Source organism: Leopardus geoffroyi, chromosome X, assembly GCF_018350155.1.
Source record: "Leopardus geoffroyi isolate Oge1 chromosome X, O.geoffroyi_Oge1_pat1.0, whole genome shotgun sequence".
NCBI lineage: Eukaryota > Metazoa > Chordata > Mammalia > Carnivora > Felidae > Leopardus > Leopardus geoffroyi.
The window spans coordinates 58,646,012-58,663,526 of NC_059343.1; the positions used below are offsets into that span (position 1 = coordinate 58,646,012).

A 17,515-nucleotide genomic window follows, 5' to 3' on the forward strand; every position below is an offset into this window, starting at 1 on the left:
ATGGCACAGAGCCTGCTTGGGATTTTTTCTTCACCTCTCTCTCAAAATAAACTTAAAACAAAAAAACAAAAAAGAGTCTCTTATGGTTTGCCTCCCTCTCTGTTTTTATCTTATTTTCCTTCCTTTCCCCTATGTTCATCTGTTTGGTTTCTTAAATTCCACGTATGAGTGAAATCATAATGATATTTACCTTCTGACTTCATTTAGCATAATAAATGCATCCTAGTTCTATCCATGTTGTGGCAAATGGCAAGATTTCATTCCTTTTGATCGCTGAATAATATTCCATGGTATGTATACATATGCCATATCGTCTTTATCCATTCATCAGTTGATGGACATTTGGGCTCTTTTCATAATTTGGATATTGTTGATAGCGCTGCTATAAACATTGGGGTGCATGTGGCCCTTCAATTCAGCATTTTTGTATCCTTTGGATAAATACCTAGTAGTACTATTAATGAGTCATAGGGTGGCTCTATTTTTAGTGTTTTTGAGGAACCTCCATACTGTTTTCCAAGTGGCTCTACCAGTTTGTATTCCCACCAGAAGTGCAAAAGTGTTTTCTCCAGATCCTTGCCAACATCTTTTGTTTCTTGAGTCGTTAATGTTAGTCACTCTGACAGGTGTGAGGTGGTATTTTCTTGTGGATTTGATTTGTATTTCCCTGGTGATGAGTGAGGTTGAGCATCTTTTCATGTGTCTGTTAGCCACCTGGATGTCTTTGGAAAAGTGTTCATGTCTTGTGCCCATTTCTTCACAGGATTATTTGTTTTTTGGGTGTTGAGGTTGGCAAGTTCTTTATAGCTTTTTGGACACTAACCCTTTATCAGATATGTTATTTGCAAATATCTTCTCCCATTCAGTCAGTTGCCTTTTAGTTTTGCTGATTGTTTCCTTCACTGTGCAGAAGCTTTTTATCTTGAGGTCCCAGTAGTTCATGTTTGCTTTTGTTTCCCTTGCCTCCAGAGACATGCCAAATAAGAAGTTGCTGCAGCCAAGGTCAAAGAGGTTTTTTGCCTGTTTTCTCCATAGGATTTTGATGGTTTCCTGTCTCACATTTAGGTCTTTTATCCATTTTGAGTTTATTTTTTGTGTATGGTGTATGAAAGTGGTTTAGGTTCATTCTTCTGCATGTCGCCATCCAGTTTTCCCAGCACCATTTGCTGAAGAGACTGTCTTTATTCCATTGGGTACTCTTTCCTGCTTTGTTGAAGATTAGCTGACCACACTTCTGTGGGTCCATTTCTGGGTTCCCTATTCTGTTCCATTGATCTGTGTGTCTGTTTTTGTGCCAGTACCATACTGTCTTGATGATTACAGCTTTGTAATACAGCTTGAAGTCCAGAATTGTGATGCCTCCAACTTTGGTTTTCTTTTTCAACATTGCTTTGGCTATTCAGGGTCTTTTCTGGTTCCATACACATTTTAGAATTGTTTGTTCCACCTCTGTGAAGAATGCTGGTATTATTTTGGCAAGGATTGCATTGAATGTGTAGATTGCTTTGGGTAGTATTGACATTTTAAGAATATTCTTCCAATCCGTAAACATGGCATGTTTTTCTATTTTTTGTGTCGTCTTCATAAGTCTCTTTCATAAGCTTTTTATAGTTTTCAACAGATAGATTTTTTTTTAACGTTTATTCATTTTTAATAGTGCATGAGTGGGAGAGGGGCAGAGAGGGAGACACACAGAATCTGAAGCAGACTCCAATCTTTGAGCTGTCAGCACAGAGCCCGATACCGGGCTAGAAACCAAGAACCATGAAATCATGACCTGAGCCGAAGTCGGATGCTCAACCAACAGAGCCACCCAGGCGCCCCTAGCATACAGATCTTTTACCTCTTTGCTTAGGTTTATTCTTAGGTATTTTATGGTTTTTACTATTATTGTAAATGGGATTGGTTCCTTGATTTCTCTTGTGCTTCATTATTGGTGTATAGAAATGCCACAGATTTCTGTACATTGATTTTTTATCCTGCGACTTTGCTGAATACATGTATCAGTTCTAACAGTTTTTTGGTGGAGTCTTTCAGGTTTTCCACGTAGAGTATTATGTCATTTGAGACTGTGCTGACTGTAAATGTAATCATGTTGTTTTTCTTGTTCTAGATTAACAATAAAGCTGCCACTGGAGAGGAGGTTCCTCGTACCATTATTGTAACCACCCGTTCCCAGTATGGGTTACCAGAAGATGCCATTGTGTACTGTAATTTTAATCAGTTATACAAAATTGACCCTTCTACTCTGCAGATGTGGGCAAACGTGAGTATGCATAGATTCATAATTCATGTCTAGAGACTACTAAAGATTATTATGTAGGCCGTTTCGCTGAGGCTGCCCTCTATCCCTATTCAGGAGCTGTTGTGCTCATTTCTAAAATGTTGAAAAGAGTAGGTTTTTCAGACGTTTTTGATTTCTCTTTCCAGCGTCTAAATATTACAGCATGAGCCTTTTTAATTTATGTATTCAACACCAGGGATCACACTTTTTCTTAAAGAGCCATCTTGTATATATTTTTGGTTTTGCAGTCCATACCCTGTTAACATTTGCTGAACTCTGCCATTGGAGCAGGAAAACACCATTAAACATTGTGTAAATGTATGAGTGAGTGTAGGTGTGTTCCAATAAAGTTTTATTTACCAAAACTGGCAACATGCCAGATTTGGCTTCCAGGTTCTAGTTTGCCAGCCCATTGTCTAAACTGATAGCAAAGGTGTACATCTGCCCATACTTAACATTCTTGCAATACTGTAGAGTTATAACCAGGAAGGAATTGATTTATGCCATTACCTGTCAGTCCATTCATCAGACCAGTTTGCACAAACAAGACCCCTGAAAGTTTTAAACTTTAATATAACTGGCTCTTATATAGAGCTAAAATATGAGATTGTGTGTGTGTGTGTGTGTGTGTGTGTGTGTGTGTGTGTTTAAAAGGAAAGATGTGGGTGGAAGAGAAAGCCGATGAGTACAGGCTTACTATCCCTTAATCTTTAGTTGCAAGTGTTCAAAAAAATCCAAAAACTAACAGCTTTTTCAAAAGTTTATGGCAAATTTATTTGACAGCACACCTGCCCTAAACTGATGTTAGGCTGCTTTTTGGTCTTTTATATATTCTAATTAATATGAGTATTCCTACATCTCAGTGCAGAGGTACTAGTGTGTTTGTTTATAGGGAGTTGCTGCTGAGGGTATTATATATATGTACTATACTGCTTTTTTGAAATCTGAAATCCATCTGTTCTCTTATCTTTCAGGGAAGGGATGGTAAACTTGTGTGGTAACATTGAATAGGTGTAGATCTAAATCAGGAGTTGGCAAGACTATGGCCTGTGGACCAAATCCAGCACACTGCCTGTTTTTGTAAATAAAATTTTATTGACACACAAGCTTGTTTGCATATTGTCTATGGCTGTTTTCCAGTGACAAGGGCAGAATCAAGCAGTTATAACAGAGTCCATGTGGCTGCAAAGCTGAAAGTATTTGCTCTCCAGTCCTTTACAGAAAGTCTGCTGACACCTAATCTTGATTAAGCACATAAAGTTGGGCAAGTGTGAGCTGACTTTATTTGTTGTGTCATGGTGGGGGATTTAAAATTTGAGATGGAAAATTTCTATCTCATCGACAAAAATCACTGCCAGTAACAATTCCCATAGGACGCAGCTGCCTCAGATTTTGCCAATTAGTAACTTGTTTTGTGTCTTACATCAGTCTTCTCTTTCTTTGAACTCTGGGGACAGCTAAGCAGAACAGGAATGTATGATTCAGTTGATCTCATTCATCTATGAAGGAAAGACAAAGTTCACAGCAGGCTGCTCTGTGGGTGACAAGAGTAGACTGCTAGAATTATTAGAGCTCTATGGGAGCCTTTCTTGAGAAGGGTGGAGCTGCTACTAAAAATTATTCTTATTTCCCCATTTCAGATTCTGAAGCGGGTTCCCAATAGTGTGCTGTGGCTGTTGCGTTTTCCAGCAGTAGGAGAACCTAATATCCAACAATATGCGCAAAACATGGGCCTTCCCCAGAACCGTATCATTTTTTCACCTGTTGCTCCTAAAGAGGAGCATGTCAGGAGAGGCCAGCTGGCTGATGTCTGCCTGGACACTCCGCTCTGTAATGGGCACACCACGGGGATGGATGTCCTCTGGGCAGGAACACCCATGGTAACTATGCCAGGTGAGTTGCTGATAAATCAAAGGAATCTTCTTTGTCCTTTTTATTTTTTTAAAGTTTATTTTGAGAGAGAGAGGATGAGGGAGAGAGAATCCCAAGCAGGCTCCATGCTGTCAGCATGAGCCTGATGCAAGGCTCTAACTCATGGACCGTGGGATCATGACCTGAGCTGAAATCAAGAGTCAGACACTTAACCAACTGAGCCACCCAGGCGCGCCCCTTCCTTGTTCTTTTTATTTATTTTTTATTTCCTTTTAACATATCTTTAGAAGTTTATTTCTTTTGAGAGCGCGAGTGGGGGCCAGTGGGCAGAGAGAGAGGGAGACGGAGAATCCCAAGCAGGTTTGTGCTGTCAGTGTAGAGCCTGATTGATGCAGGGCTCGATCTCACAAAACCGTGAGATCATGACCTGAGCCGAAACTAAGAGCCAGACACTTAACTGACTGAGCCACCCAGGTGCCCCTTTTCCTTGTTGTTTTTAAAATCTCCCTGGGGAGACATTTTTAGGTGAAAATTTGTGTACTAGAAACAGCGTTTAGGGCAAGATGATAAATGAGCTTTGTTCGTGTCTAAGCACTTTGCTTCATTCTCCTCCTCTGTATTGTGTGGGTACTTAACATAAATAACAATAACTGCTGTTTACATTCTCAGACATGCAGTTTGTTCCCTTTTTTATTACAGGAGAGACGCTTGCTTCTCGAGTTGCAGCTTCCCAGCTCACTTGTTTAGGTTGTCTTGAGCTTATTGCTAAAAATAGACAAGAATATGAAGACATAGCTGTGAAACTAGGAACGGATCTAGAATAGTAAGTAAACTTCTATGAACAAATTGCATGGTAAAGGAGATAGATGCAGAAAATTTAGAGGGAATATAGGCGTTAGGAAATGAAATCAGTAAAGAAGGCTAATATGAAATAGGTGGATTAGTTGTACGATCTCTAGATGAGAGAACTTTCTAAACTTTCGTAAACACAGTGGCCAATAGGTTTTACTATGTAAAGGGTAAATGGCTGAATAAAAGTGAGTCAAGAAAATTAAAAGGCAGGCAACAGGGGGAAAAAAATCTTTCGTTTCTGATGTCAAGTAATAGTAGCCTGGCTATAGAAAGACTGAAGAACATTTATATCTTAAATTCTTTAATAGGAAAGTAAATAAGGAAATGAGCAGACAAGTCACTGAAGTGGAAATACAAATGGTTAACAGGGGAAACGTTTCAGCCTCTGTAGAAGTATAGATATAACACTGTGTTATACCCAGTATTTGCCTACAAAATAAAATATTTTTAATATGATACCATTGAGGGAGCACTGAGGTGCTGGCTTTTTCATACATTTCATACAGTGAGTAAGTTGGTATAACCCTTCCTCGAAGATTTTAAGAGCGTTTTAAAAAAACGAAACAAAAACCAGACCTTTGACGCTAATAGGGCCAAATCTTCACTGTAGCATAAGGGGGGGGGGGAGCATAACTTCAGTGCCCCAAGTGGGTGGGAATTAGAGGGGTGGTGCTTAGATAAGTGATGCTTTAGCCATACAATGAAGTAGTGTTTCTCTCTTAAATGAGGCTTTTCTTTCGGTGTTATGGGTAATTTTTTTCTTTGTGTTTTTCCGAGAAGTAGCATATTCTAGAGAAGTTTAAAAAAGCACCGTCTTTGAATTAGACTGCCTGGGTTTGAATCCATGCTCTCCCACTTACGAGCTTTGTGACTTTGGGCAATTTAGTCTCTGTGCCTTGGTTTTTCCATCTGCAAAATGGGGATGAAGGATAGTACCTACCTTGCAGAGACTTGAGGATTAAAAAAAGGCGTTCCATGTAACGCACTTACAAAAGTTCTTGGTAAGCATTCAAAAGATATGAAGCATTTATTTTCAAAAATTTCTCTATTGAACATCATATACATCTAAGAAAAATGGTTGAAAATTTTGAATCCAGCCATTAAAAAAAGTAAGATAGGTGTTCTTCAGTCCAATATAACTATAGTAAATCTTTTAGTGTATTTAAAAAAAAAAATTTTAGAGCTTAGTTGATTTCATACAATACTTTTTCCCAACATTCTGTTATAAAATTTTTCAATTTTATAGTAAACACTTCTCTACCTGCTGCCTAGATTTTACCACTAACATCTTTGTATACTTAATCATGTATCTTCCCATTTATTCCTCTATCCATCTAGCAGTCCATATTATTTGATTGGTTTTGAAGTGAATTGCAGACATCCGTACTTTAGAATGGACATCGTTAACTAGAGTTTAATTTTTTTTTGAGGCAGAATTTATATACAGTGGAATATACAAATTTTAAATTTGAGTTTTGAGACATTCCTTTATAACCCAAACCCATGACAGTATATAGAACATTATCCTCACTGCAGAAAGTTCCCTCGTGTTCCTTGTTAGTTCATCCTCCACACCAACCTTCAGAGACTATTCCTGTTCTGATTTTTTCCCCCATCAAAACTTTGTTTTGCCTTATATAAATGAAACCGTACAGTTTGTACTCTGAATGTTTTCACTTACGGATAACATTGTGAGGTTTATCCATGATGCTGGCTTATATCAGTACTTCATTCTTTTTTATTGCCGAATAGTATTTCATTGTATGGATGTACCATATCATTCTCCTGGTGACATACAGAACTTAGAAACATAAGATAGAGCACTGACGTACTTTTATCTGGAAGGTAGCATTAATATGATTATGGTTGGGTTGAGGCCGACAGATAATGTGTAGGCATTGTACTAGTTCTGTCACAACAGACATTGAAATTTTTTTTATTGCTTTTAAAAACGTATAGGAGTGGTCCAGCTTCTTGCTCTAGTAGTAATTGTCTCCACAGAAGAAGAATCTTGTGACAAATTACATTTTTAGAAGAGGAGTAGAGAATTCTTTTCCCTTTTTCCCAGAAGGATTAATTGGTTTTTTTTTTCCTGTCTCTGAGCAGAACCATGGTCTTGGTGATATTCGTAACACTTTTTTTTTTAAATGTTTTTATTTATTTATGCATTTTATTTATTTATTTATTTATTTATTTATTTATTTAGAGACAGAATGTGCAAGTGGGGAAGGGACAGGGAGAGAGAGGGAGAGAGAATCCTAAGCAGATTCCACACTATCGGTGCAAAGCCTAGTGCGCGGCTCAAACTCATGAACCGTGAGATCATGACCTGAGCTGAAGTCAAGAGTTGGATGCTTAACCGACTGAGCCACTCAGAAGCCCTGGAACACTTTTTTTTTTTAAATATCGAAATAAACAGTTCATATACAAGGGGGAAATGATGGCAGTAAATATAGTACATTTCTTATCCCTTAGGGTATTTTTCTTATTAAGATATTCATAAATTGAATACTTCATATGTTGTGCATTGGCTATTGTAAATGATGCTTCAGTGAACATCTTTGCATGGCCAGGTTTGCCTGTATCTCTGATTATTTCTTGTGAATAGATTTAAAAGTGTTCATGATATGTCAGAGGGTTATGGCCATTTAAGTTTCTTAACACACACATTGGTAAATCGCTTACCAAAAGGGTAAGCAGTGTACATTCTAACCAGTAATACATAGGAGTAGGCATGTGTCCTTGTCAATTCTTTATTTTATTTTTTGACGTTTATTTTTGAGACAGAGACAGAGCATGAACGGGGGAGAGTCAGAGAGAGGGAGACACAGAATCCGAAACAGGCTCCAGGCTCTGAGCTGTCAGCACAGAGCCCGACGCGGGGCTTGAACTCACGGACCGCGAGATCATGACCTGAGCCGAAGTCGGCCGCTTAACCGACTGAGCTACCCCAGCGCCCCTATTTTAAAGATAGAAATGAGATGACGGGGGAAAGCATGGTGTCTCTTGCATATACTTCTTTAGGAATGAGCTGAGTATTTTCAGAGGACATGGAGGTAAACTTGATTGTAAGTGTTAGCATTATGTTAGTTGTGACCCTTTAATTTTTCAACCTTGAGGTCAGGGTGGCCAATCAGGAGAGAAAATTGTGTGAAGTTCAGTCATGTATTTTACCACAGAGGTAACTAGGTATTTATGAGGGCTAGTTCTGAGTTTCTGCTCTGATTTTAAAACTTGGTTCTTTTTGTTTTCTTACCTAGCCTGAAGAAAATCCGTGGCAAAGTCTGGAAGCAGAGAATATCTAGCCCTCTGTTCAACACCAAACAATACACAATGGAACTAGAGCGGCTCTATCTACAGATGTGGGAGCATTATGCAGCTGGCAACAAACCTGATCACATGATTAAGCCTGTTGAAGTCACTGAGTCGGCCTAAATAAAGACTGTGTGAACAGGAGATTACCCCTGTACCTGAGCCTCAACTTTCCAGGGAAAGGGAACTAGAGAACGTACTTTTTACTTACTGTACAGTATCATGTTGCAGATGGGTGACAAATGATCATAGAATAGCACAGCCAGACTTGCTTCCTGCATGATAGGGAGAGACACGAGATGGGAAACTGCTGTCCCACAAGGAATCTCCACAGAATTTTGCAGCAATCAGGTGGTGCGTAGGTCTGGAAGGTCTGCTCTCCTTTGGTCTTCCATGGGATGGTTAGTGTGGAGGGGAGATGGAGATTGTCCAGCCTTTTTGTGATTCCATGGATTGATAAGTCTTCTGAATTAATTTTTTCTTTATATTTTGGGTATTGGAGCTTTTAAAAATGTTTGGTTTCAGGTATTTTTATTCACGTGAAGTGTATATGATTCTCTTGAGATAAGGTTTTAAGCTAAAATGTTGCCCCTTGTTTTAGTTTCTGAACTCTACAGATTAACGGGGACTTTGCTGGTGTAGTCTTTTTATAGGTTTTATAAACCACTTGAGCCTATATCAGTCATTTTAGTGTCTGACCTAATGTTTGGAACTATCAGTGCTTTGTTGGTTTAGATGATGACTTAAACATTTTGTTTTTCTGGTCCGTTTCCCATTTCCTTCTCTTCCCTTCCCCCACTTTAAAATTTCTCCTGTAACTCAGCTGACGAAACGAAGTCTGATTTTAAACATCCCAGAGTGTTTCTCTTAAACACGTCATCTGGTGCCAAATGAAGATTCTTAGGAGTGATAATTATGCAGGGCGTAGTTGTGGTACTGCCATTGATGATGATGATATAGATTTTTTGGGCCTAGTTTTGACCTATTTCACCAGTGTTTTACCTTTGACTGCCCCTCTATGCTGCTTCCAAAAGTGATAGTGTGTGATAAGATTTTTACCTTCCTTTCTCAAGTTTGTTTTTTTAAGTGAGTCCTGTTCTTCCTATTTCTTTCAGCAGAAATGAAATCCCAGGTAAGTATAAGTATTCGCATATTTGATCAGTAAGTCACAGTTCTCTTCAGTACATTGAATAATGTTCATCAGAAAACATAGGTAAAAAGCTGAAGGACCAGCTGTGTAAATGAGTAATTATTTTTCAGACCTTCTAGGGTATTATATAATAACTGTCTTCTGGACTTGAAGTCTGTACGGATCAGCCTCAGTGGTAGCAAACTGCACTGCTACTTGGTTTGGAGTACAAATTAGACTTTAGCCCTCCTGGAGCTTGAGTTCTTGGTATTAAAAACCATAGGAATAAAATTATTGAATTTCAGCAAAGGATCGAGGGCTTGAGGCTTAAACAAGCCAACATATGAATATATGTTTTGTGTTGCTGTACTGTACTTATGCTATCCAGTAACAGATAATTTTTGTCTGCTAGTAGTGTTCTAGATTATAATGTCTTTCCAAAGCGCTGAGGCAGTGCACCTATTCTGTAGTTGCAGCTGATGCCTGAATGTATCCTAGTTGACAAATTATTGATTAATAAGAACTTGAATTTCTGAAAGATTCTTACTGTTAACCAAAATCTGAGCAAGGAGTCTCCGATGTAATTCTTGCCAGAATTACATGGTAATGAACTGTGTGTACCTTCTAACAATGTAAATCAAGAAACATCAGTTTAGGGATTTAATTTATTTTTTACCCGATTGAACTGTCAGTTAAAGGTTGCCAGCATGGTTGCAGATAAACTGATGTTTGAAATTCACCAAACTACTTCATGTGGAATAGGATAATATACTTCCAGTGCCCTCAAGGCTGTGGCCTTACAGCCATTTTACATAGCACATCATTCCTCCTATAGGGATGAACTTTTTCCTGGCACGAAAAGTAGCCGCTCTGGTTGAAGCTTTGCTTATTGTAATAGGCTTTTGTTTCCAGGTAACATGTCTGTGGAAGACCTAATTCTGAATAGAGATATAGATATTATTGGAAACTAATTGTTTTTTCTATTATACTCTGCTTTATCAAAAAAGTAAACATTTAAATTGTGCTACAGAAATCCAGATGTTGTCTTGCGATCCTTAAACAATAAATGAATGATTTGCCCTTACTGTGGCTGATGTATTTTGTGTTCTGTTAAATTGAGCGTTGGACAGAATAATTGGGTCATCCAGTGATGAAGCTTACATGTGAACAGCTGCAAACAACAAAAGGACCAGATTTCCCTAGTGTAGCTGCAATATTAAGAGTTAGTTTTCTCAGGTGTCCTAGAGGGGGTGGGGTTGGTTTATGACCCGTTACAATGAGGACAGAGCCTGTAACTCCCAGCACACCCATTCATGTTTTTTTTGTTGTTGTTTGGCTTATGACTGCTCTGGCTTCATCTGTCGCTGTAGTCTTACTCTTTGTGTGGGCCATTCATTCATGCTCGGTATTTGAACTCAGCCACAGGTATGAGGGAGGATATCGGTGCATCAGGGACCAAAGCAGGCTGTTTAGCTGCCCATTTTCTCAGAGATAATAAATGGGGAAATTTTGTTCAATAAAATTTCAGGGGCACCTGGCTGGCTCAGTTGGTAGAGCATGTGACTCTTGATCTTGGGGTCGTGCATTCAAGCCTCAGGTTGTGCATAGTGTTTACATTAAAAATGAATAAATTTCAGCTGATTTATGCCACCCCCCCTTTTCTGTGGGTTGTGACTCTCAAAGCCCTAAATGGTCTGGTGTGTGTTTCCTAAGAGGTGGTGGGGGCAGAAAGGTGTCCAGTAGCCTACTCATAAACATTCTTACCCCTACCTTCTTCTGTATGTTTTGAATCTGCCTGGGTTATTTTCAGTCTACTTTAGTTTCTCCTGCCTTCAGTCTAAAGGAGTTGTGTGTCCTGAATGAGCTTGTGTAACATGATTTGATTCCAGTCCTAACCCACTTTTTACTTGAAGCACATGCCTCTTCATAGTAACTACAGCTAACATTCTGGTTCTTTGCCCAAACTTCTAAGGGACACATTTATGTAACCCCCATTTTTTTTTTTTTATAGACCAGGCTTGTAGAGGTAAACTTGTAAGTTTGTTGTAGAGATAGGGTTCTAATGATAAACCCCTTGTCACTTGTTCCCCATCCATTCAGAATACCTTTATACATGTAGGCAGTTTAGTGCTTAAGAGTTTGGATTTTGGAACCAGGGCTGCTGGAGTTTGAATCCCAGGTCTGCCACTCTCTAGCCAGGGGATCCCTGTAAAAGGAGTGCTGACACTGCCTATTTTTAAGGTGTCTTAAGCATTAAACCCATATAGAATACTTGGAACAGTGCCCAGCATGAAATCAATATTAATATTATTCATATCTTTAAACACAAGGAGGTTTTATTTGTATTCTGTTGGTTAAATGCTTAAATTCTGAAATGTATGGGTGTCCGCCAGAGAAATGGGCACCATCCAGAAAGCGTTTACTTGCCCAGTTTATGTTTTTCTCGGTGTGTTTGGAGCAAGTGCCAAAAAGCCTGAAGTAACCAACCCCTCTATCTTCAGGGTTTGGAGGGTTCTGGAAACAAACGTCACCGTCCGGTGTTGCCAGGCACTGTTGGATTAAATGCCTTGCTCTTATCTAGGGGTCTAGGTGGCTTTCCCCCGTTTCCTCCTAGCTCAGAGTAGTTTGGAGGGTGGGCAAACAGGCTTAGAGGTTTGGGCGATGCAAGCAAGGAGCTGGGGCTTGCTTATCCAAATTCTCACAGATGAAACTTCTGTGGGAATATTCAGCCCAGTTCTCCCGAGTCACCCAAAAAACTCATTTTAGGGATCGGCAAACTACAGAAACGGGCTCCGGGACCTGAACTCTGCACGAAATGGCACTTTCACGACAAAACAAGTGGCACCCGTGCAAGTGATAGACCTGACTCCGGAAGCACTGCCTCTGGGCGCCAAATTTGAGTTCATAGCCACGAAGTTCAAATTTGCCGCGTGACCGCACTGTGATAGGTGGGTACAGGGAGGAGCTCAACACGTCAGTTTCCCGCTTCCCGCGGAGCGTGCCTGAGCCTATAAAAAGTCTTGCGCCTGGCTTCTCAGTTGCTCCGGAGTTCCCACGCCATCCACTACTAGTTGGAGGTGAGCAACAGTCAGCTTCACCAGAGGCCGCTGTAGCAGGTAGGTGGCTTGGTGGGGCTGAGGTGGGTACTGAAGCGGGAACGATCTAGAAGCTCATCCTAGCTGAGGAGAGCTTAATTAAAACCAGGACCGCCATATGCCCTGGACACTGTCCATGAACCTTGGGACTGAGATTAGGGCAAAATATGTTGTCTGTTTCCACTTTTAAAAAAGGCTTTTGGAAGAAGCGATTTTAAGCCTTGTTATACTGTGCTAAAGCGAAGATGAGGAACGGGGGGGCCTGAGGGATCCCAGTGGGGGCCCGAGGGAGCAGTGGCTTGGGGGAGGTGGCCTGCGATTGTACAGGGGAACAATTGTTGCGGAGGAGCGCCTAGGCCTGAGAATGGTTGGCTGGGTGAGACTGGGGTGTGGTGGTGGGGGAGGTGGCGTGCTGGCTAGGGCATCGGGGCATTCGATGCCTGATCAGGGAAGGCAGGCTGAGGTCAGAGCAGGGGGTAGAAATGGGGGCAAATGGAGGGTGGGTAGGAGTGTGTGTGTGGGGAGGGTCAATGCCTGATCTGCTAGCGGCGGCGAGTGGGGTGTAAGGGAGATTTTGAGGCCCAGTTGGTGTAAGACCTGGGGACAGGAGGGGCTGGAGGCGCGGGTGAGTGTAGGTTTTGAGGCTTGAATGGTGCAAGCCTGGCTGGGTGTGGAAGGGGGAAGGGGTCTGAGCCTGTAAGACCTGGGAGTAAGGTGTCGAGGACTGGTTGGTGCAAGACTGGCAGTAGCGGGGAGGGGTCCGGGCTTTTTGCTGCAAGATCTGGGGCTGGGGGGAGGGCGGATGAGTGGAGGCCTTGATGCCTAATTGGTGCAATATTGGCGGGGTGGGGGGGGGGTGGTGGTGGTGGCAGAGTCTGGGCCTGTTGCTGTAAAACCTCCTGGGGCTGTCGGGGGGAGGCTGGGCTGGTGAATGGAGACACTGATGCCTCATTGCTGCAAGATTGGCGGGAGGGGGGAGGGGTCTTGGCAGGTTGCTGCAAGACCTTGGGGTTGAGGGGGCTGGGCGGGTGAGTGGAGGCGTCCATGCCTCATTGGTGCAAGATTGGCGAAGAGTGGGGAGGGGTATGGGCTTGATGCTGCAAGACCTCCTGGGATTGAGTGGGGGGGGGTGAGTGGGTGAGTGGAGGCCCTGATGCCTGATTGGTGCAAGATTGGCGGGAGCGGGGAGGGGTCTTGGCGGGTTGCAAGACCTCTTGGGGTTGAGGGGGCTGGGCGGGTGAGTGGAGGCGTCCATGCCTCATTGGTGCAAGATTGGCGAGGAGGGGGGAGGGGTATGGGCTTGATGCTGCAAGACCTCCTGGGATTGAGTAGGGGGGGGGGTGAGTGGGTGAGTGGAGGCCCTGATGCCTGATTGGTGCAAGATTGGCGGGAGCGGGGAGGGGTCTTGGCGGGTTGCAAGACCTCTTGGGGTTGAGGGGGCTGGGCGGGTGAGTGGAGGCGTCCATGCCTCATTGGTGCAAGATTGGCGAGGAGGGGGGAGGGGTATGGGCTTGATGCTGCAAGACCTCCTGGGATTGAGTAGGGGGGGGTGAGTGGGTGAGTGGAGGCCCTGATGCCTGATTGGTGCAAGATTGGCGGGAGCGGGGAGGGGTCTTGGCGGGTTGCAAGACCTCTTGGGGTTGAGGGGGCTGGGCGGGTGAGTGGAGGCGTCCATGCCTCATTGGTGCAAGATTGGCGAAGAGTGGGGAGGGGTATGGGCTTGATGCTGCAAGACCTCCTGGGATTGAGTGGGGGGGGGGGTGAGTGGGTGAGTGGAGGCCCTGATGCCTGATTGGTGCAAGATTGGCGGGAGCGGGGAGGGGTCTTGGCGGGTTGCAAGACCTCTTGGGGTTGAGGGGGCTGGGCGGGTGAGTGGAGGCGTCCATGCCTCATTGGTGCAAGATTGGCGAGGAGGGGGGAGGGGTATGGGCTTGATGCTGCAAGACCTCCTGGGATTGAGTAGGGGGGGGTGAGTGGGTGAGTGGAGGCCCTGATGCCTGATTGGTGCAAGATTGGCGGGAGCGGGGAGGGGTCTTGGCGGGTTGCAAGACCTCTTGGGGTTGGGGGGGGTGAGTGGGTGAGTGGAGGCCCTGATGCCTGATTGGTGCAAGATTGGCGGGAGCGGGGAGGGGTCTTGGCGGGTTGCAAGACCTCTTGGGGTTGAGGGGGCTGGGCGGGTGAGTGGAGGCGTCCATGCCTCATTGGTGCAAGATTGGCGAGGAGGGGGGAGGGGTATGGGCTTGATGCTGCAAGACCTCCTGGGATTGAGTGGGGGGGGGGGTGAGTGGGTGAGTGGAGGCCCTGATGCCTGATTGGTGCAAGATTGGCGGGAGCGGGGAGGGGTCTTGGCGGGTTGCAAGACCTCTTGGGGTTGGGGGGGGTGAGTGGGTGAGTGGAGGCCCTGATGCCTGATTGGTGCAAGATTGGCGGGAGCGGGGAGGGGTCTTGGCGGGTTGCAAGACCTCTTGGGGTTGAGGGGGCTGGGCGGGTGAGTGGAGGCGTCCATGCCTCATTGGTGCAAGATTGGCGAAGAGTGGGGAGGGGTATGGGCTTGATGCTGCAAGACCTCCTGGGATTGAGTGGGGGGGGGGTGAGTGGGTGAGTGGAGGCCCTGATGCCTGATTGGTGCAAGATTGGCGGGAGCGGGGAGGGGTCTTGGCGGGTTGCAAGACCTCTTGGGGTTGAGGGGGCTGGGCGGGTGAGTGGAGGCGTCCATGCCTCATTGGTGCAAGATTGGCGAGGAGGGGGGAGGGGTATGGGCTTGATGCTGCAAGACCTCCTGGGATTGAGTAGGGGGGGGTGAGTGGGTGAGTGGAGGCCCTGATGCCTGATTGGTGCAAGATTGGCGGGAGCGGGGAGGGGTCTTGGCGGGTTGCAAGACCTCTTGGGGTTGAGGGGGCTGGGCGGGTGAGTGGAGGCGTCCATGCCTCATTGGTGCAAGATTGGCGAAGAGTGGGGAGGGGTATGGGCTTGATGCTGCAAGACCTCCTGGGATTGAGTGGGGGGGGGGTGAGTGGGTGAGTGGAGGCCCTGATGCCTGATTGGTGCAAGATTGGCGGGAGCGGGGAGGGGTCTTGGCGGGTTGCAAGACCTCTTGGGGTTGAGGGGGCTGGGCGGGTGAGTGGAGGCGTCCATGCCTCATTGGTGCAAGATTGGCGAGGAGGGGGGAGGGGTATGGGCTTGATGCTGCAAGACCTCCTGGGATTGAGTAGGGGGGGGTGAGTGGGTGAGTGGAGGCCCTGATGCCTGATTGGTGCAAGATTGGCGGGAGCGGGGAGGGGTCTTGGCGGGTTGCAAGACCTCTTGGGGTTGGGGGGGGTGAGTGGGTGAGTGGAGGCCCTGATGCCTGATTGGTGCAAGATTGGCGGGAGCGGGGAGGGGTCTTGGCGGGTTGCAAGACCTCTTGGGGTTGAGGGGGCTGGGCGGGTGAGTGGAGGCGTCCATGCCTCATTGGTGCAAGATTGGCGAGGAGGGGGGAGGGGTATGGGCTTGATGCTGCAAGACCTCCTGGGATTGAGTGGGGGGGGGGGTGAGTGGGTGAGTGGAGGCCCTGATGCCTGATTGGTGCAAGATTGGCGGGAGCGGGGAGGGGTCTTGGCGGGTTGCAAGACCTCTTGGGGTTGGGGGGGGTGAGTGGGTGAGTGGAGGCCCTGATGCCTGATTGGTGCAAGATTGGCGGGAGCGGGGAGGGGTCTTGGCGGGTTGCAAGACCTCTTGGGGTTGAGGGGGCTGGGCGGGTGAGTGGAGGCGTCCATGCCTCATTGGTGCAAGATTGGCGAAGAGTGGGGAGGGGTATGGGCTTGATGCTGCAAGACCTCCTGGGATTGAGTGGGGGGGGGGTGAGTGGGTGAGTGGAGGCCCTGATGCCTGATTGGTGCAAGATTGGCGGGAGCGGGGAGGGGTCTTGGCGGGTTGCAAGACCTCTTGGGGTTGAGGGGGCTGGGCGGGTGAGTGGAGGCGTCCATGCCTCATTGGTGCAAGATTGGCGAGGAGGGGGGAGGGGTATGGGCTTGATGCTGCAAGACCTCCTGGGATTGAGTGGGGGGGGGGTGAGTGGGTGAGTGGAGGCCCTGATGCCTGATTGGTGCAAGATTGGCGGGAGCGGGGAGGGGTCTTGGCGGGTTGCAAGACCTCTTGGGGTTGAGGGGGCTGGGCGGGTGAGTGGAGGCGTCCATGCCTCATTGGTGCAAGATTGGCGAGGAGGGGGGAGGGGTATGGGCTTGATGCTGCAAGACCTCCTGGGATTGAGTAGGGGGGGGGTGAGTGGGTGAGTGGAGGCCCTGATGCCTGATTGGTGCAAGATTGGCGGGAGCGGGGAGGGGTCTTGGCAGGTTGCAAGACCTCTTGGGGTTGGGGGGGGGTGATTGGGTGAGTGGAGGCCTTGATGCCTGATTGGTGCAAAATTGGCGGGAGGGGGAGGAGTCTGGGCCTGTTGCTGCAAGACCTCTTGGGGCTGAGGGGGCAGGCTGGGCGGGTGAGTGGAGGCATTGATGCCTCATTGCTGCAAGATTGGCGGGAGGGGGGAGGAGTCTGGGCCTGTTGCAAGACCTCCTGGGATTGAGGGGGGGGTGAGTGGGTGAGTGGAGGCCGTGATGCCTGATTGGTGCAAGATTGGCGGGAGCGGGGAGGGGTCTTGGCGGGTTGCAAAACCTCTTGGGGTTGAGGGGGCTGGGCGGGTGAGTGGAGGCGTCCATGCCTCATTGGTGCAAGATTGGCGAAGAGTGGGGAGGGGTATGGGCTTGATGCTGCAAGACCTCCTGGGATTGGGGGGGTGAGTGGGTGAGTGGAGGCCTTGATGCCTGATTGGTGCAAGATTGGCGGGAGCGGGGAGGGGTCTTGGCGGGTTGCAAAACCTCTTGGGGTTGAGGGGGGGTGAGTGGGTGAGTGGAGGCCTTGATGCCTCATTGCTGCAAGATTGGCGGGAGGGGGGAGGAGTCTGGGCCTGTTGCAAGACCTCCTGGGATTGAGTGT

General features: G+C 46.1%; 2 protein-coding genes across 4 annotated transcripts in view; one reads left to right on the top strand and one right to left on the bottom strand.

The window, feature by feature from the left end:
- Nucleotides 1-10,533, top strand: part of OGT (O-linked N-acetylglucosamine (GlcNAc) transferase) — a 36,687-nt gene extending 26,154 nt beyond the window's left edge. For all 3 annotated transcript variants that reach the window (XM_045472515.1, XM_045472516.1, XM_045472517.1), the window contains 4 exons: nucleotides 2,114-2,266; nucleotides 3,925-4,177; nucleotides 4,856-4,979; nucleotides 8,269-10,533. In XM_045472515.1, the coding sequence (XP_045328471.1) occupies nucleotides 2,114-2,266; nucleotides 3,925-4,177; nucleotides 4,856-4,979; nucleotides 8,269-8,443 (705 nt within the window). In that variant the 3' untranslated portion in view covers nucleotides 8,444-10,533. The remainder of the gene's footprint in view (nucleotides 1-2,113; nucleotides 2,267-3,924; nucleotides 4,178-4,855; nucleotides 4,980-8,268) is intronic.
- A 2,363-nt stretch (nucleotides 10,534-12,896) lies between these two features.
- LOC123594378 (leucine-rich repeat extensin-like protein 3) lies at nucleotides 12,897-13,799 on the bottom strand. Its single transcript, XM_045471158.1, has one exon. The coding sequence runs from the start codon at nucleotides 13,797-13,799 to the stop codon at nucleotides 12,897-12,899; it is 903 nt and encodes a 300-aa protein (XP_045327114.1).
- Nucleotides 13,800-17,515: the final 3,716 nt, after the last annotated feature.